The 18,503-nt window shown below is 60.8% G+C and overlaps 2 protein-coding genes across 10 annotated transcripts in view; both read right to left on the bottom strand.

Annotated features, from left to right (window-relative positions):
• Window positions 1-251: 251 nt before the first annotated feature.
• Window positions 252-3,530, bottom strand: LOC118725256 (beta-crystallin B2). Of its 2 annotated transcripts, none has more exons than XM_036448833.2 (6): window positions 3,517-3,530; window positions 3,167-3,247; window positions 2,081-2,199; window positions 1,468-1,600; window positions 765-910; window positions 252-498 (listed from the first exon to the last, which is right to left on the bottom strand). In XM_036448833.2, exons 2-6 carry the CDS (start codon window positions 3,218-3,220, stop codon window positions 330-332), a joined length of 621 nt encoding a protein of 206 aa, XP_036304726.1. In that variant the 5' UTR covers window positions 3,221-3,247; window positions 3,517-3,530; the 3' UTR covers window positions 252-329. The 2 variants fall into 2 exon arrangements, with proteins under 2 accessions (XP_036304726.1, XP_036304728.1); XM_036448835.2 differs by having other exon boundaries at window positions 253-498; window positions 765-907.
• A 3,676-nt stretch (window positions 3,531-7,206) lies between these two features.
• The window catches only part of KIAA1671 (KIAA1671 ortholog), a 124,186-nt gene continuing 112,889 nt past the window's right edge, over window positions 7,207-18,503 (bottom strand). For 7 of the 8 annotated variants that reach the window (XM_036448818.2, XM_045585650.1, XM_045585649.1 and 4 more), the window contains 6 exons: window positions 16,970-17,216; window positions 15,241-15,415; window positions 13,378-13,496; window positions 12,806-12,948; window positions 12,597-12,679; window positions 7,207-11,393 (listed from right to left, as the gene is read on the bottom strand). In XM_036448818.2, coding sequence (XP_036304711.1) covers window positions 12,601-12,679; window positions 12,806-12,948; window positions 13,378-13,496; window positions 15,241-15,415; window positions 16,970-17,216 — 763 coding nt within the window. In that variant the 3' untranslated portion in view covers window positions 7,207-11,393; window positions 12,597-12,600. Of the gene's footprint in view, window positions 11,414-12,596; window positions 12,680-12,805; window positions 12,949-13,377; window positions 13,497-15,240; window positions 15,416-16,969; window positions 17,217-18,503 lie in introns of all 8 variants that reach the window. The other variant, XM_036448821.2, reaches the window with a different exon arrangement.

The following is an 18,503-nucleotide window of genomic DNA, read 5'->3' as shown; positions in this document are numbered from 1 at the left end:
GATCAGAGAGGTCGGACCCTGTGCCCAAGGTCACACAGCTAAGGAGCTGCAGAGCTGTAAGACTTAGTAAGGGCTCTTGTTCCGTCCTACCCTTGGCCCACAGTTTCTGCTTCTCTCTCTCTCTCTCTCTCTCACACACACACACACACACACACACACACACACACACACACACACAGCACCCACTGGGCATAAAAGATTCTGCAGCGGACCAGTTGCAAGTCACACTTTATTTACTCGCCAAGAGGCCTGGGCGGGGGCGGGGGGCGGGGGGTGGGGGAGAGGCCTGGGCGGCAGACCAGGCCCCTGGGCAGGAGCAAAGGGGGGCATCAGGTGGAGGGGTGGAAGGCGCCCCGCTGGTGCCACTGGGTGTCCCGGATGCGGCGCACGGACTGCACCTGGGGGTGGGGCGCCCCGAAGTCGCTGCTGTCCTTGTAGTCGCCCTTCTCCAGCAGGAACTGCAGCCCGCGGTAGCCGGGGTACTGGTAGCCGACCCACCTGCAGGCCCCGCGGCCGGAGGGCGGGCATGCGGGAGAGAGAAGGAGAAGCAGCAGATGAGGGGGGGGGGGGGGAATGGGGAGGGAGTCCACAGAGAAAGTGGTCGCTTGTGCTGGTCTCTCCATCTCCTGAAGGCCGCGGTGGGGAGGAGCACGGTCCCCAGCTCAGGGCTGGGAGGACTCAGGGCTGGGAGGACTCAGGGCTGGGAGGACTCAGGGCTGGGAGGGCTCAGGGCTGGGCCCCGGCTCCCGGCCGCGGGTACTCACGTGCCACTCTGCACCCGCACGGACGACACCTTCTCCTGGAAGCCGTGTGCGTGGAAGCTGGGCACGTCGTCGTCGATGATCTCCATCTTCTTCCCCGTGAAGTTGGGGTTCTCGTACAGGATGATCTTGGGCTCCTGGCTGTCCTGCTGACGGTGTGTGTGTGGGGGTGGGGGTGTCAGTGCAGGGGAGGGGCCACAGGGAGCCCCCACCCCCTCCTCACGCCCTGGAGCGGGGATCAGCGGCTGCCGGTGGTCTCTGCCCAGGACCCCCCCCCCCCCGAGGGGCTGTGAGCTGCAGTGACCGCGGCTGCTTGTGGAGAGCCTTTTGGCCGCGGTCCCAAACCGGGCCCTCCAGAGTCTGCCCTCGGGGGAATGTTTGATTCTGAACTGTCATTTTCCCTTCCACAGCCTCAGCTCCCTGTTTGACAGAAATGACAGCCACAGTACACACACACTCACACTCATACACACACACACACACACTCTCTCTCTCTCTCTCTCTCTCTCTCTCTCTCTCTCTCTCTCACACACACACACACACACACACACACACACACACACACACACTTCTGCAAGGTCACACAGCCCGGAAGCGCCCTGCCGTCAGCAGGGCACACTGCCGGAGGCGGAGGCTTCTCCCCGGTCGCCAGACCCCTCAGTCCGCGGCGATGAAGAGGGAGGAGGAGGGCGAGGGGCGGCCTCACCACTTTGATGGGCCTCAGGGAGCTGAGGGCGTCCGTCCTCCGGCTGCTGGTCCAGGAGTCCCAGCGGGGATACTCCCCCTTCTCAAACACAAACTGCTCGCCCTTGCAGTTGGCTTGTTCGTAGCCCACCCAGCTGCAGTGGAGAGAGAGAGAGAGAGAGAGAGAGAGAGAGAGAGGCTCACACCTGCTCAGCTCATCAAGGAATAGCAGCCCCACCCAAGTCCGAGTGCAGCCAGTCCAGGAGCACAATCACCTCAGCTACCCAGCACCCAGCGCTATGCTGACTCCAACTGTGGAGGAACCAAGCAGGACATAAGCCAGATGGCCCTGCTGCAAACACAGAGCTCCAGGCCCGCGCACGAGGGCCCGGGGCATGCTGGGACCAACAGCCGGCTCCCCCAAGACCATTACACAAAGCTCTGATGGAGGCCTCTGCCGATTGCCCTGGTGTAAATGCTCCCGCCCAGGCTGACACGCACTTCCACCGGCCAGCACGCTGACAGGCATCCGTGAGCTCTGACCGCTGCTCCCCGAGGACCCGCTGCCCGGAGCCAGACTGCGGGAGGGAGTCTATCCTACTCTGAAAGCAGCGGGAAGCCCGCCCGGTACCTACGGTCCAGCCTGCACCAGCACGGAGCCCGCCTTGTCCACGCCCGTCTCCTTCAGGTTGGGGCAGGGCCCGCTCAGCTCCTGGGAGCGGCCCTGGAAGTTCTCCTGCTCGAAGATGACGATCTGGAACACCAGGAGGAGGTCGGTGTCCGTCGCCGTGGGGAGCAGGAGCAGGGGGGAGGGTGGGGAGGAACGCGGGGAGCCTGGGAGGGGGCTGCAGGCTCCTCCCCGGGGTGCCAGCCAGCAGGTCTGCATCCGGGAGCTCCCCAGGGCACCGCAGGGCAGCGGGACGCTCAGCCACGCGCTGGAGTCTCTCCTGCTCAGCCGGGACCTCCGCCACCCGCACCCTGGCCCCGCATCGCCAGCGAAACCACGCACGCCTGGCCCCATCTCCACGCCCCAGAGGTTTTGCGGGTCTCCCTCGGGCCTCTCACCAGCCCCAGGCCTCAGAGCCGGGTGCGAAGGGGAGGCCAGCCGCCACCTTTTATGATTCCAAAGAGCATCTTTGTCACAAACCCCATCTCCCCCTCGCAAGGCCCTTCTTCGCCAGGACGAGGGTCAGTAGTGTGGGCGGTGAGGGTGGTAAGGCAAAGAAACTCTTAAGTCTCGCCGAAACTGGTGTGGCCCAGCGGATAGAGCGTCGGCCTGCGGACTGAAAGGTCCCAGGTCCGATTCCAGTCAAGGGCATGTGCCTTGGTTGCGGGCACATCCCCAGTGGGGGGAGTGCAAGAGGCAGCTGATGGATGTTTCTCTCTCATCGGTGTTTCTACCTCTCCCTTCCTCTCTGTAAAAAATTAATAAAATATATTAAAAAAAGAAAAAAAAAGAAAAAAAGAAAAAAAAGAGAAACTTAAGTCTCTAAAGCCGGAGGCTGGAGCTGGGATTCTGACCTGCCCGTTGTGGGCCAGGGAGGAGCCTTCAGAGTCAGCGCTGACCCCCCCGCCCGCCCCCCCCCCCCCCGTGCAAATGGGGACACCGAGGCACAGGGAGGGGCAGAGCAGAGAGAGAAAAGCCCAGGGGGCAGATGCCAATCCCACTCCACAGAAGGGACGCTCTGCCAGGCCCTCTGCCCCTCCCACGTGGCACCGACCTTGGGGTTGAAGGGCTGAGGCTTGCCCGCTTGGGTCTGGTGGTCCGAGGCCATGGTGGGCTTGTCCCGTGCAAGACTGACCTGGAGGACATGGCGGGGGGACAGCAGTGAGGACCCTGCCGGGCCCTCGGCTTCCTCACCTGGGGGACTCGGGCCCCGGCACTGCAGGCCTCGCCTTTTAACTGCCCGGTCGCAGGCTGCCCTAGCGCGGAGGCTCAGAGCGGGGCAGTCTGCGCCCAGGTCCCCTTGGCAGGAAGCAGTGGCGTCCGGGTTCGAACCCAGCTCTCCCAGTTCCCATCAGGGGTGAGCCTGAGAGGAAAAGGCAAGGCAAGCGGGAGAGGCGTCCTTACCAGCGACACGGCCCCCTGAGTGCCTGCGAGGCTGGCGGGCGGGAGGCGGCCTTTATACCTCCCCCGGCGCCCGCCGGTGCCCAGGCCGCGGCCCCGGGAAAGCGGGCGGGAATGGGGGATTAAGCCCGCGCCAAAGGCCGGGTCAGCAAACGCCCCCAGACACTGTGTCTCCACACAACAATGTCATGAGCTTTCAGATTCGGCCGTGCCAGGGGGGTCAGGCGGCCGGGCGAGGAGCTGCCTGCTTTGCCTGCGTCAGCGGTCTGGCTGTCCGGGCCGGGGCGCGCTGGGGTCACCGGTGTGGTGAGGGGGGACGGGGGGAAGGCGGGCAGAGGCCAAACTCAGAGGCCCCGGATAGAAACTCAGGTACAAGAGGGTTTGGCAGAATCCGGCATCATCCATCCATCCCTCCATCCATCCATCCCTCCATCCATCCATCCCCGACTCACCAGACATCCGCATGGTGCCACGCTCTGTTCCAGGAGGTGGTGTCGGCCTGGACTGCCCTGGACAGCTCACGGGAAGGGAGGAAGTCCTCCAGGATCTGGAGGCCTTAGCCTGGGCGCCCGGAGGGGGGGACAGGTCCAGAGGGGCCGGGCCCAGGCTCCATGGTGGAGGGGGCGGGGCCTGACGGTGCAGGGCGAGGAGAGCCAACTTCCTGCTGCAGGCCCCTGGCTGTCCCAGCACCTGCTGACCCAGGGGAGGTGCTCCCAGCACCCCAGGCCCTTGAGGTTCAGAGAAACCTCCGGGATCCCTGCTGCCCCCCCCCCTCCCGACCTCTCCACGGCCTTGACACGTCCCTTCCTGCAGCCCCGTGTCCCTCTGTGTCTTGACCATCCAAGGTCAGGCAGGAGAGGGGACGGCGCTGGGGCTTGGAGATGGGGTTCGAGTGAGGAGAACGGCTCTCCCCATCTTTTATGCTGCTGGGACAGGCGCACGCACACGTGCATACGCACATGCACACATGCACAAGTGCACACACGCATTCGCACGCACCACCTACACCCCAGCTGGCTAGTTGGTGGCCTCCCCCCTTCCCCCACTCCACCCCCCCCCCCCACCAGCACTTCCCACCCCGGCAACACGTTCCTCTTCAATTTGCTGCATTTCCCAGGACAAGTGTCCATTGCTGACCAAACACCTGAACGAGGTGTGCTCTGTCCAGACAGTGGAACCCACTCAGCTTAGCACGGGAGGGAATTCGGGCCCGGCTGCCACACGCGTGAGCCCGCACACATAGGCCAAGTGCGATGAGCTCTCCCCTCCACACCACAGTAAAAACAATTCAAGGCCATTTCTTGACTTTGCATATTTAAAAAAAAATCTTTATTGTTGCAAGTGGTACATATGTCCCCCTTTTTTTTTCCCATTGACCCCTTCTAGCCCGCCCCCAAACCCCGCCCCAGGCCTCCACCACCCTATTGTCTCTGCCCATGGGTTATGCTTATAGGAACACATTGATTCTGCATTTTTTTTTTTTTAAATATAGATATGCAGGTTGAGGTCACTGAAGATCGTTGCATTATTTTCAAACCCGTCCTGAGGGCTACCGCCTCCTGTCCGCCCAGCCTCTGCAGCTCGGGGAAGCGGACCTGCAGGGAGCTGGTCAGCCCCGCTCAGCCCACAAGCTTGGCCCAGGGCGTGGCCAGTGTGGACCAGGCCTGGGAAGGGCCCTCATCGCGTCTGACCCGAACGATGGTGCCGGCTTCTTAGATGGCAGGGGGTCTGGGGAGGGCGTCATTTTGGGGTGACCCTCTCCTCCCTGCACCTGGAGTCCTGACCCGTGTTCTGGGCCCGGGAGTAGCCACTCATGCCAAGACCTTGCCCCCAGGAAGGTCCGGATCCCAGGCTCCACCTGTTTGAGAGCATGACTCCCCTTCCTCATCGGTGCCCCGGCTTTGCAGGCTGCCTGCTGGGAGCACAGCCAGGGCTCACCCCGGCACTGCCCTCTGACAATGGCTGGCGCGGTGGCGGTCTCGGGTCCTCTCTCGGCTCCAAGCCTCCAGCGGACCCCCAGTTCCGACAAGGCCAGCCCTGCCTGCACCATGGGGACCCCCCTGGGGGCTAGGGCAGCTCTGCTCTCCCACACCCCCTCCCCCCCCCTATTCCAGCATGAACCTGTTGCTGTCACCTCTGCAGACAATCTGCTTTCACAAGGCGCGTCCTACTTATGGACGCGTCCTGACAGCCCAGCACTCCCGGCTGCTGAGGCAGCGGCCTGTCCGCCCGATTCCTTTCCGGCCGTTTCTCTCCAATAACGGCCCCAGGGCCTGTGTGTCCAGGGGCAGACAGACCTGCCAGCTTGGTGGGAAGCCCTGCAGCGCCAGGATGGGGCATGAGGGCCGTACATTTCCCAGTTACCCCCCACCCCCACCCCCACTCCTCCTTTGGCTCCTCAGCGCCACCATCTTCCTGTAGCAGCACATGACACCCCTGGGAAGGCTCCAGTTCTTGGCGTGAGGGGCCCCCGAATTCCCGTCTCCCCTCCATGCCACGTGGCCCGACGTTTAAGCCCTGCCACCTTAAAGCTACCTTCCAAATTGGGTGCGAATCCGCCCACCCATTTCTGAGGCAGGCCCGCCGAAGATTCCTTTTCTCCATATAAAAAGCGTGTCCGTACAACAGCTGCCGTTGACTGAAGACCTACTGTGCGCGCTAGTCACCATGCCAGCTTCGTGAGCACTGCGTTCATGCCTCACCCAGCCCCCCCGAGGGGAGGAATTCTGATCCCCACTTCATAGATGGTTCAGAAACTGGGCTCAGAGAGGTGAAGTCACTCACCCAGGACACACAGCAGAGAGAGGGCCGGCCTCGACAGGAACACAGGTGACCATGACAGCCGCCTTATTTATGGCCAAAGAAATAGGTCCAGGCGTTTTTAAACGCCTAACGGCGTACGTTCGCCTGTGATGGGCACTGAACAATGGCCATCGAATAAATCAAACAAGGGACAAAGTGCTAAACAGTTTTCTGTTGCTGTTATTTCTGGTGAAAATCCTCATGTCAGCATAAAACCCACGTGCCCCCCCTCCCTGATACGCTGGAAGGACCCGGGATGACAGGGGACCCTGTGTGGCCTTGGGTGAGTTCCCGAAGGCCTCAGAGCCAGACTCCTCGTCTGGAAACGGAGAACCTTCTCTCTACCCGACTCAAAGCACTCAGCACAGCCTATCCTCGCCTCACTCTGTCCTCTGCGGACCCTGCCTACGGCGGACAGTTCACTCCGAGGGTCCTTCCTGGGGTGACCATGGACGGTGCAGTGGGTCCTGACCCCTTAACGTGGGGTGCAGTCACCCGAGGACTCACTAGGCGCCCGGCACTGTGGCTGAGTCCTCAGCCTCGGCACTGTTGCCGTTCGGGATGGGTCCCTCCTTGATGATGGGACCGCCCTGTGCACATCAGATGACAATCAAACATCTCCTGTCGCTGCACCCAGAACCCCTGCCTTCAACTCCTGCCCGATGTTGCTACTGCCACCCCATCGCAGAGAATCGAGGCCCAGGGAGGCCCCACAGCCAGGAGGTGGCAGAACGAGGGGTCAGCCCCACGCCGAGTGGAAACCCAGCTCTGTGTCCAGGAACCCGGCCCTTCTCGCTGTCCGGCCCCAGCTCGGCCCGGACACAAGCCTGACGCGGCGGGTGGCAGGCGTGCAGGCCTGGGGCCCATTGACTGGCACACGGACACGCCGGCTTCTGCGGTGCAAACCTGCACCAAAGCTTTATTTCCGTGTTCACGGTCTGAATGCAACATCTCTGTACATGCAAAGGTCACCTCGTATGGGGGCAGCTGGCGGCTTCCCAACTGCTCTCGGAGCGCGTATGAAACTCTTTACAGTTACAAAATATAAAAGCACTTGTCGAAGTCCAATGCTCGGGGAGGTCCGGGGAGCCCCGTGGTTTCGACGTTAAAAATAAAGGCTTTTTTTCTGGGTGAATTGTCAGGTACAGGGTTCGAGGTTCCCTCCGGGGCTGGATAAAGTGCCTCTCGCCTCCTCCCGGGCGGAACTCCGGGGCTGGCAGATTCTAAGGCCACTGCGAGGATGCCAGCGGGCAGGAGCTTAACTTCCCTGCGCCCCCGACCGGGGTGCCCTCTGTCGTGACTCACCCCTCTGGTGAGGGGGTCGGAGGAAAGGCTAGGAAAACACACAGTCTATGTATATGGATTTCCACTCCCCCGGGCTTACAAAGCGTTCCAGGATCACAATCAGGTGGGAAGTGCTTGACTTCTGGAATATCGGTTGGATTTAGGAAACAGCCCGGTACAAAAGGTCGTCCGAAACACAATATAGTACTTTGGTCAGCCCCCTGTTTACAGGATCGGTAAGGCCATGTGGAGTGAGATCGTTAAAAAAGGCTCAAGTTCTTCTGTGGACACCGCCGATGGCCCGGAAGTGCCTGTCCGGTCGGCGGGTGCTGCTCCGGGAGGAGAGGCAGTCTATCCCCGGGAGGAGAGGCAGTCTGTCCGCCAGGAAGGGCCTGCCCCGGCCCCAAGGGGGAGCTGGAGTGTCCCACCGAGAGCGCTGTTCTCCCCACCCCCCGCCCCGCAGGCCCGCCCCGAATGCTAGTTCACACAAAGGCGGCTGATGTCCAGCTTCCTGGGCTTCGTGGGAGGGAGCACAGGGGCTGGGGGCAGAGCCCTCTCCGTGGTGGACGCCGTCTTCCCCGTGGGCCCGAGTCGCCTTTAAGAAAGCATTTCGTTCCGCAGGCGACCCGCCCGCCCGCCCCCACCCCGTGGGCATTTCGCTTTGCGGTTATGCCCGGAGCCTGGGGCAACCGGGTGCCCTGGTGGGAAATGGAAAAGCGGGAATGGCCAAGGCAGCTCTCGGCACCAGCGGGGCAGCTCCTTGGAGAAATCATGCCAAGGGTTTTCCTAAATCCCTGGCACAGTCTCTGAAGGTTTACTAGAAGGATCTCAGGCCTGGGCCTCGTCTAGTCTCTCCCTCGCAATACCTGGCCTCACTTCCCGGGATGCACATTTGTCCAAGAGCACAGGATGTGTCCCCCCCCCGCCCGGGAAACATCCCCATGTGATTGTCGTTGCCCCAAACCCCAGACACCCCGAGGCTGCCATCCCCAGCACCCCAGACTCCGCGAGGTCTCCGGCCACAGCGCTCCTCTGGCGGCACCAAGCCCCTCCCCGCAGCACTGACGCCGGAGGCCGAGCGGGGAGCTCACAGGCCAGAGGCCTCGTCAAGAGGCCGTGGGCCAAGGGGCAGATGCGCAAAGGGTCAAAGGGCGTGTGTGGAGGTGGGGGCGGGAGGGAGGAGAGAGGTGGCGGAGACGGTGCATCCATAGCGAGTGGCTTTCTGTGCAAGACTCTCACTGAGGAGAGCCAGCGGCCAGGGGAGGAGGGGGAGGAGGGCAGGAGCTTGGTTGCATACAGACGATTAAGGCATATTCAGTTAGTGTGAAAGGAGACAGGGTTTCCAAAGATGACCCAGGCTCACTCGAGAAACTAAAATACAAACCCGTGCTTTGCCCCCAAAGAGCTCAGCCAGCTTAGGAAGAGGAGACGCACGTACCCCACTGGCCCAGCCGTCTGTCTGCACAGGATTGGACGTCAATCCTCTAACCTTCAGGGGATCCTGAGGCGGGGGGGGGGGGGGGGGGGGGCGGCGCTGGTGGGCCCTCCTGACCCACGGTGACTGTCTGCTCTGCGTGGAGAGAGGAGGCCGCAGGAGAGAGAAAAGGGTGGGAGAATGCTCAGGGTCCGCTCCCGTCCTCTGAAAGGGGTGGAGTCCGTGTGTCTCAGTCACCACGGAATCGGTTTGGACTTTTAGTTCCAGCGGGAGGGATTGGGGGCTGGGGGGAAGGGGGAGGATAGGGTAGGCAAAAGATCTCCCTTTTGAGCGTTTTTCTTTCCTGTCAGGCAGACCTGGGCTAAAACAGGACTAATTCCGAACTGAGGGTGGCGTGTGGTGAGTGCGCTACCCTCGCTGGACAGAACGGGCCACTCCTACTGACTGCCGGGGACGGTGCGGGCCCCTCCCGCCTTCAGAAGGACAGAGAGAGCAGCAGCTGAGACAGGAGTGAGCAGGGCCCCAAGGGGAGCCTCCTGACCGGGAGAGCCACCACATCGACGCTATTGTAAAAGCAGGAGCAACAAGTCACCCAGGCGTTCTTGGAGGAAATAAACCCCCCAAACAGGCCAGAGAGAGCGGGCCAACCACTTCCTCGGGGAACGAAGGGGACACAGCTATGATCGAGCGGGGCCGGACCTCCACACACAGACGCACGAGGCTCCAGACCCACAGGAGGGGGGGAGAGGGGGGAGGGCAGGGTCCAGCCAGCGCCCTCGGGAAGCGGCCAAGCTCGGCTGCAGGACTCAGGGAAGACGGCTCCGGTCACTGTCTGCGGGCGGCGGCCAGCCGCTCCCCGGGGCACAGGCTGAGAGGGAGGTGGAGGGAAGACGATGCAAAGAGCGACGAGCGGACACAGGGCTCCTGGAGAGGTGGCTGGGAAGAGGGAGGGATATAACGGGATTTATGGAGAGCTCCGCCGTTCGGGGAGTTGCTGGAGGCGGGGGGACGAAGCCCCAGGGCCCCTCGGCACCACCGGCCGCCCTGGGGGCTGCCCAGACATCCCTCTCGCCAAGGGCGTCTCCCGGGGAAGGTTGGCACACAGTTTATGGCGACTCCAGGCATGGCAGGTGGCCAGCAGGCACCTCTGGGACGTCTGCTGGGGCCTTGGGTTTCGCAGGGGGAGGGGGCCGGTGTGGAGGAGGATTGCCCAAGAGGAGGGGACGGAGGAGAGACAGCGAGGGAGAGAGGCAGGTGAACTCCGCTCCGACCCCAGCACCCAGCGCGCTGTCTGCGCCCTGGCCTGGGGGCTCCCTGCCGAGAGGGCTTTCAGCGCGACCCCCTCCCTTCACCTGGTGGGTGCAGGGAGAGGCGGGGACGAGGAAGGGGTGAGGAGAAACACAAGAGCCCTGGTCCCTGCCTCTGCTCGGCGAGGCCACTGCGGGCCGGCTCCTCCCTCAGCGCAGGCAGCGATGGACACCAACGCCAGGGAAACGCCAGGCGGCGGGAAAGGCACTGCCAGGGGCTGCGGCTTGTCCCTCCGCCGAAACCAGAGTTCAGAGGGGAGAGACGCCAGGGAGCTGTACGCAGGGGTGGCCATCAGAGCCTTTACAAAAAGCTCGGATAGGGGACAAGATAACCTGAGATGATCAGATGCTCCCGGCACAGCAGCCACGCCTCTCCCCTCCCGTTCCTTTATGTGAAAACTGTATCATATACCCGTGCGCGTTCGAGGGCAAGCTGGCTGCGTTATTGCTTTGTCGCCTCCGGAAGCAAACACACGGGACACGCGGGAGAGGAGGTCAGCTGCGCGCACAGCCCCGTGGGAGGATCGACACGGGAAGGGGACGCTTCACATCGGGACTTCTGAGCCTCCGAGGGGGGGGGGGACTGGCCGAAATGCAATCTGGACGCCTGGCCCGGTGCCGCCCACCACACCAGCAGGAAAACAGGAAACTCGGAGAGTCCTCGGGGGAAGACCTGCCCCGGGAGGGGAGGAGAGCTTCCCAGGCCAGGAGCTTTCCAGAACCGCCCCGTGCTCCGGGAGCTGCTGCCTACGTGGGCAGAAATGCACTTTTACATTAAAAAAAACCACGACAGAACTGCCAACGGGGACACTTCCGGGCGGCCTGGCTTCTTTCCCAGCCTGCAGTGCCGTCTGGCAGGCGTGCAGGTCCGGTCCGATCGGGTCCATCCTGAGCGCCTTCGGGGGTGGAGCCCGGACCGACAGCGTCTGCACTGACCGGCAGGCGGGCCCGGGCGGGTGGCCGCTGTGCGGGAGGGGGCGGCGGCAGCGTGGCCTCGTCCTGGGGGGCTGACAGTTAAGGCTTCTGTTCTTCAGACGTGGCGGTGTCCCCGCCTGGAGAGGGAGGGAGAGCCCCGTCAGGAGGGGGGACAGGGCCCAGTGACTCTCTAGCTTCAGGCCTCAGGACCGCAGGCTGGGACTCCCCCAGGCGGCCGCGCCCCGGGCCCGGGCCGAGGGCTGGGAAGGGTGACGCGGGGTTGGTGGCTGTTTGAGGGCTGGGATGAGGAAGGCGGCGGAATGGAGGCGACACTGAACCGAGGTGGGGTTCCAGCCTCAGCGTCCTCCTGTGGGTGACTGGAGCCCGAGACATCACGTGCACAGCTCGGAACACACACACACAGGCTCCATCCCTCATCCAAACCCCGGAGCACGGCTGCATGCAGAATTTAGAATTCTTTTGGGGGGATTTAGGATACACAAGTACATACCCATATATGCATATATACTGTATATATATAAATATGTGACTACTGTGTAATATATGCAACAGCCCATAAGCAAGCACACAGTACGCCTGCAGTGTCACGTATGGGTAGTCACAGAAAGAGGGAGGCGGCCTAAGCAGCATTCAGTCCACGCAGGGCAGGCTTGGCCTCTGAGACGTAGATGCTTCCTTGTCAGAGGGCTCTGGCTTCCACTGTGGACATGGGCAGGAGGCGAGATTGGGGGGTGGAGGGGCAGGGAGGCAGGTAGAGGTCTGCTGTGCTGTGCCTCTCAGAGCCAGTTGTCCTGGGCGTGGACCTGAGGGTGCACAGCAGGCACTGGAGGTGCCTTCGCAGGGAGCTCCTGAGCCACTCGGCCACATGGGTGCTGTCAGCCCATTTCACAGACGGGGAAACTAAGGTGTTCAGCTGTCCGGGACCTACACCAGGCTATATCGAATCGTTTGTGTGTTTTTAATCTCCCCCCCCCCCCAATTAATGTTTAATTATGCAGGGAGTATATAAATGTAGATTGGGAACCCTTCAGATTAAGCTGATCTTCCATGTTCTGCTCTCTCATGTTATAAAAGGGGATGGAGACACAGGAGTAACCGGAGGCCAGGTTGCCCTGGCCGCTGCAGGGGGTCCAGCTGTGACTCATCCCTAAGAGGAAGAGGCACCGCCACACCCTTCACAGGAGCCAGAACACCCGCGCCCACGGTTCTCCTTCTCCCTCCCAGAGTCCAAATCTCCGCCCCTGCACCTTCCCGCCCCCGCTCCCCAGCCCCTGGGCTGCGGGCTCCGTCCAGGTCTCCCCCGCCACAGCCCTCCCTACCTGGTCAAGCTTGATTCTCATAAAGGCTTTGCCTCTTCTTAGACTTCAGATCCTTTAGCCACTGGGGGGAGGTCTCTCCTGATCTGAAACCACAAAGCCAGGGAGTCGAGTGTGCGTGAGAACGAGGGCGCCTTGCAGGCAGCGCCGTGAGGTACCCAACTCTCCATCCCCAGGGGGGAGGGCACTCCCTCCTCCCCAAGACCCCTCACCTCTCGTCCTTCTCAACGCTGGTGGGCAGCACACGACTGCCCAGCTGGAAGGGGGACTTGGGGGACTTGGGGGTCTTGGGCTGGGGGGCCCAGCCGGGGGTCTCGCTGGGACTGTCCGCCTCCGGCCTCTTGTGCAGCTGCGCCTGGGAGAGGAGAGAGATGCATCTGTGACCACCTGTCGCCGGGAGAGGGTCCCACCCCACGGCACTGCCCCTGCATGATGATGCCCAGGCTTCCACAGGCAGGAGCCCGGGGCAGGGGAGATGCTGGCTGACCTGGGGGGGGGGGGGGGAAGAAAATCGGTGGCCAGGCCTGCAGCCCTGAGGTGGGGCCACCAACTCATCCTACGGGTGCAACTCAGCTCTGTCCAGCTCCATGCTCCCGCCTCCATTTGAATAAGATGAAGCTCTGGACCGTTGGATTCCCACAGGAAAAAGGCCGGGTGGATTCTCACCCATATTCGGAGGACAGCAGAAGGGAGGGAGGGAGGGAGGGCAAGAATTATGGGGCCTGCTCTTCCTGTTCTTTTTGCTACCAGAGCCGAGAGTGGCTCCGGGTGCGAGGTTCCGTACCTTGAGCATAGCTGGGTCGATGCCCGGAAACACGGGCATCCTCTGGGGATGGCTGCCGGGCGACCTCTCGGACCGCTTCTCCTCCTCGTCGGACTCTTCTCTCCTGGGGAATCTCTCTTCTGTTGCAAAGAAAAGGGCGCCGGTGTCACGGGCAGCCCCCGTGCACGGAGGCCCGGGTTCCAGATGCTCTGCACACAGACCCTGGGCAATCCTCACCCCAGCCCTGACCATCGGGGCATGCCAGGGCCATCGGGCAGATGAGGACACGCTCAGGGCTTGCACTCATGACCTTCCTCCTCCACAGCTCTGGCCGAGAGACGTGCTCAGTAGGGCAGGATGGGGTTCCTCCTGGGCCCGGGCACAGACACCTGGTCCCGGCTCTTTCCCAGGCAGAAAGCAGGAGCCCTTTGGTAGAGACAGGGAAGGAGCCGGAAGTGCTTCCAGCCCCTGTGCCCCGGGCTCAGGCTCTCCGAAGAGAGCGGGAGGGACCCGGTGTCTGTGGAAGGGCTGCTCAGAGTTGGAGTTGGACGGGGCTTAACCCAAACCTTCACCCAAACCCCCCTCTCTGGGGCTTAGCCCCGTCATCGTACTCCAGCCTCGCAGTGAGACTTCTGGGAAAGAGACTGCTGTCCCCACTCTTCCAGGAGCGAGGGGCGGAGTTTCAACCTCCTGGAGACTTGGACCCAGGACCGGGCACAGTGGGGAGTGGGGCCCCTGGCCAAGCAGGAAACTGGGGCGTGCCCAGAAAGGGTACCCCCAGGCCCTCCCCAGTGCCCGGCTAGTTCCTCAAGGCTGCTGGGAGCCAGGAGCTGTTGTATGTCCCCCAGCGGGGTGGGAGGAGGGGGTAATTACATGCTTTTAGGGGTAATTGTGGGCTTTTGTCTTCACTTTCGTTTTTACTTGGTCAAACAGCTCTGTGAAATTTGGCTCAGAAAACCAAGAAAGTGTGCAGAGGCGTTTAAGCATTTCCTTGAATGACAGGCACGAGATGGGAGAGGGAGAGATAACCCGCCCTCCCAGCGTTTAAGGTATCTGGTCAGAAGCTGCGCCCTCACTCAGCTCCCAGCGGGTCTGACATCCTCCTGTTTGACAAGTGGACACAAGTCCCTACAGCAGACTAGGCCATCTATGTGCGCAATGGGGAGGTCCCCTGCTATGGTTTCCGTTACAGGAAAAGGTTTTGCTTAAAACTCTTGACAGAAAAAGCCTAGCTCCTTGGCAAAGAATCAGGACTTCCCACCACTTGGCCCCACCTACTCTTCCAGCATAATTCCTGCTACTACTGGCTTGAACCACTTAGAGAGGCACCTGCAACACTCAGAGAATGTTCCCTCTACTCCTCTGCCTCCTTGGTCCTGTTAACATTTCTGTTTGGAATACCTTTCCCTGGCTAATCCCTACCTGCCCTTTAAAATTCAGCTCAGGATGTGATACAAAATGCAGCCAAAAAAAGCCTCAGAGGAAAATGCATAGCCTTAAAATAATTCACTAGAAACCAAACAAGACTGATAAATAAACCGATCTTTTAACTGAAGAATGTAGAAAAGAAGACCAGCAAACAAACCTGGTGAGAGAATAGGATGAATTTAATAAGGATAAAAGCAAGGAATCGTGAAACCCTGCTAAGTTTGTGGCCCTGTCCCCTGCAACCTGCAGAGCCCCAATTAATATATCATTCCTCACGGAGAGAATTTTTTACTTAGTTCCTAATAAACTGTGCAGGATAAGGAATCAGCTTCCTGTGTAATTATGTCCTAATATCCTACTGCCTTCAACTGGCAGGAAGTTCCTTCTCATGCTTCACCCCCATCCTTCCTGCCGTTCAGTGTGGGGTAGATGTGGAGGAGGGGGGGGGGGGTGTACCTGTCGAGTCCTTGAACATCCACATGGTGTCATCCTCCTCCTCCAGCGGAGACCTGCTCTCCGACTCGCTGACTCGGCTGCGCCGGAGGGAGTGGGAGATGGGCGCCCGGCGGCGGCTCTTCTTGCTGAGCTGCACCCGGGTCTTGAGGGCACTGGAGTCGAGGACTGAGGTTTGCTTTGGGCGCGGCAGGGAGGGAGAGAGGAAAACCAAGGGAGCCACTCACCGAGGGCTCCACCGGAGAGAAGCGTGTGAAGCTTCGCCGATGCACTAGGTGGCACATGGTGGGCCAGCATTTCTGCACTTTAATACCAACCTGTCACCCGAAGCCGAAATTTCTCCGTGAAACAAACCACAAAGGTTGATTACAAGCATCAAATGAAGCTTGAGCGCCCTGGCGCTGTGCTGGGCACACAGTGGGCACACAATGGAAATGCCTTTCCCCTCCTGATGACATTACTCGAGCATATAAGCTAGAGCAGTGCTCAATACGTAGCAGGAGCTGCATACATGTTTGTTGAGTGAATAACTGAAGACATCACCTAATTAAATCCTTATACTCCATACCATGTCCATGTTTATGTAGTGGGGTGCCCCAGGGGAGACTGAACTTGTGTCTTTCCCCATCTCTGGTCTTACCCAGAGGTGCCAGCTGACTCTACTTAGGAAGGGGAATCCCCTTTGAGGCCCTAGAGTAGGGGTGTCGAACTCAATCAGAGAAGGGGCCAAAATCTAAAATCCAGCCTAAATCGCGGGCCGAATGGTTTACTGAACAGTCATAAACTGTCATTGTGATGGAAACGCAGCGGAGTGCAGTGATGACAGCGCGGTGCGGGCCACATTGCAAGGCCTGGCGGGACGGATTTGGCCCGCGGGCCTTGTGTTTGACACATGTGCCCTAGAGGGAGTCCCCCTCCCAGAGCAGTGGGGTTCCTGCTCAGGAGGGATCTGGCCAGCCGACCCTAAGAGTGTGGGCATGAGGCCTCACTGCCAGGAGAGCGGGTCCCTTTCCGATTCCGCATCATTGTGACGTTGCATCTTCAGGAGGGTAGCTTTACTGTCAGGGAAGCAGAATAACGAGATCTTCATGCCTCAGGGGTTGACAAGGAAAGTCTGCCTGCCCGCTGCAGGGGTGGGGGTTCTCGCTTGGGGGAGGCGGAGGACGGGCGGCAGTCTGGAAGGGGCTGGGGCAAGAGCAGTTGGACCTGGCAGCTGGCATTGCCTCTGCTTGGCACCTAGAAAGCTGAGTTGTAAGGGCTGGCTCTGGGGACCCACACCTGGGGCGGTCTCCCCTTCTCAGAACCATGCTCTCCGTTTACAGAGAGACCCGTACGCTCCGGCTCAGGGACACTTCCCACTGAGAGCACCGGGCAGGGTGAGGTCAGACTTCCTGCTCACTAACAGGCCTGACCTCAGGCTGGGATCAGCTTCCATGTGAGCACATGTGACTGCACTGGAGGCCCTGGAGCCCTTTCTGCTGGTGACGGTGCATAAGGAAGCAGAGGCTCAGGGATGGGAAAGCGTTTGCCCCCAAGACGCACAGCCGGTGTACGGCAGGTCCGCGCCCCGGGCAGACGTCAGGCCCGTCTCAGACTGTGCCCTCTGCACCGCCAGACCGGTGCCTGGCACACACATTCTGCCCTGGAGAGGGGCAACCCGCCAGGAGATGCTAGTATGTCCCTTTAAGAAGAAATGAGTGCTTCCAGCACACGCTCCCGAGAACCGGCTTACATTGATGAAGGAGAAGTCATCTACTTTCTTTGGGGAGCAGGCGTCTGGCGGGGGCGGCCCCTCCGTGGACTCCAGGTCAGTGCTGGAGCGGTCCTCGCTGGCGCTCCGCTGGTCCCTGGGGCAGTCCTGCTGGTCCCCGGCCGAGGTGGCCTCCGTGGGGGAGGACAGGGAGGACAAGCGGCTGCTGGAGGGCTGCTTCCACGCCGACGCGCCACTGCTGTCTGGGGACGGAGACTCAGGGCCCACGCTGTGAGGGAGGGAGCGAGGGAGGGAGGGAGGGAGGGAGGAAGGAAGGAAGGAAGGAAGGAAGGAAGGAAGGAGGGAGGGAGACATGGTCATGCAGGCTGTTTCCAAGGGCTGAGTAACAGGGTAAAGAAGGTGCAGAAAGCCGAAACCGGTTTGGCTCAGTGGATAGAGCGTCGGCCTGCGGACCCAAGGGTCCCAGGTTCGATTCCGGTCAAGGGCATGCACCTTGGTTGCAGGCACATCCCCAGGAGGGGGTGTGCAAGAGGCAGCTGGTCGATAATTCTCTCTCATTGATGTTTCTAACTCTACCCCTCTCTCTTCTCTGTAAAAAAAAAAAAAAAAAAAAAAAATCAATAAAATATATTTTTTAAAAAAAGAAGGCGCAGAAAGTAGGGTGTGGGTGTGCTTTATACCCCAGGAAGCAGGAGACAGACAGACATCCCAGGAGACCCCCCTCGGGCACACAGCCAGGTGCTGATCGTGCCTCTGGAACACCTGGCCAGCTGTGGAACGGGAGGGCTAAGCTCCCGGATAAAGTGTTAGCCTCACGGAACACGAGGAACCAGAGACACAGGCAGCTGGCCCAAAGGGGGCAGACCTGACTCTAAAACCCACATCCCTGACCCCCTTCTACTTCCGGAATTTCTTCCCACGACCATATACTCAGGTATCACTTGGATAACAATAGGAGATTTATAAATAAGTCAAGTCCTTACATTAAAAAAGGCTCTCCCTGCCCACAAAGAGACACCTGCCTGGGGAAGGGTGTGTGGACACGCCCGACACCACCTCCCTAACAGGAGGGTCTCTCCTGAAAGACACCCCCCACTCCCACCCCCCGCGTCCCCACAGCTGCCCCCTTAGCAGACCCTTCGGGCCAGGGGTACTGGGAGCGCAGAGGTGCTTTCTGTCAGCTCTGGGGTGGTTTTATTACTTGAAATAGGCAGGATTTAGGGGTATGGGGTGGGGTTGAGCCAAATCCACAAAAAATAAGGAGAAATACCATGGAGGTGGCAGCAGATGGCACTGCTAGCTAGGGCTGGGAGCACAGTGGCTCCTGGGACCGTCCAGGAGGGGGCGCTGCAGTGCCTCTAGGAGACGGGATGAGGCACCCGCCTCCCTGGGAGATCCCAGGTCCCAGTAAGAGGGGCACTGGAGACCCAGAGAGAGAATAACAATGCACCAGGCTATCCCTCAGCCGGCGGGGGTGGAGCTGGGATGCAGACCTGCCTGCCTCCTGAATCCGGGCTACCCTGGATAACCTCCGGCCTTCTGCCAGGCTGCCAAC

Source organism: Pipistrellus kuhlii, unplaced genomic scaffold (assembly GCF_014108245.1).
Source record: "Pipistrellus kuhlii isolate mPipKuh1 unplaced genomic scaffold, mPipKuh1.p scaffold_m20_p_20, whole genome shotgun sequence".
Lineage (NCBI taxonomy): Eukaryota > Metazoa > Chordata > Mammalia > Chiroptera > Vespertilionidae > Pipistrellus > Pipistrellus kuhlii.
This window is presented reverse-complemented; position numbering and strand designations above follow the sequence as displayed.

What these genes read in the sequence shown, in the direction of transcription:
- LOC118725256 (XM_036448833.2), bottom strand. Translation starts at nt 3,220, where the DNA reads ATGGCCTCGGACCACCAGACCCAAGCGGGCAAGCCTCAGCCCTTCAAC. An exon ending in CTCAGCCCTTCAACCCCAAG is followed by an intron (nt 2,200 to 3,166) that starts GTCGGTGCCACG and finishes CTGGTGTTCCAG; the next exon opens with ATCGTCATCTTCGAGCAGGA. An exon ending in CCCTGAGGCCCATCAAAGTG is followed by an intron (nt 911 to 1,467) that starts GTGAGGCCGCCC and finishes ACACACCGTCAG; the next exon opens with CAGGACAGCCAGGAGCCCAA.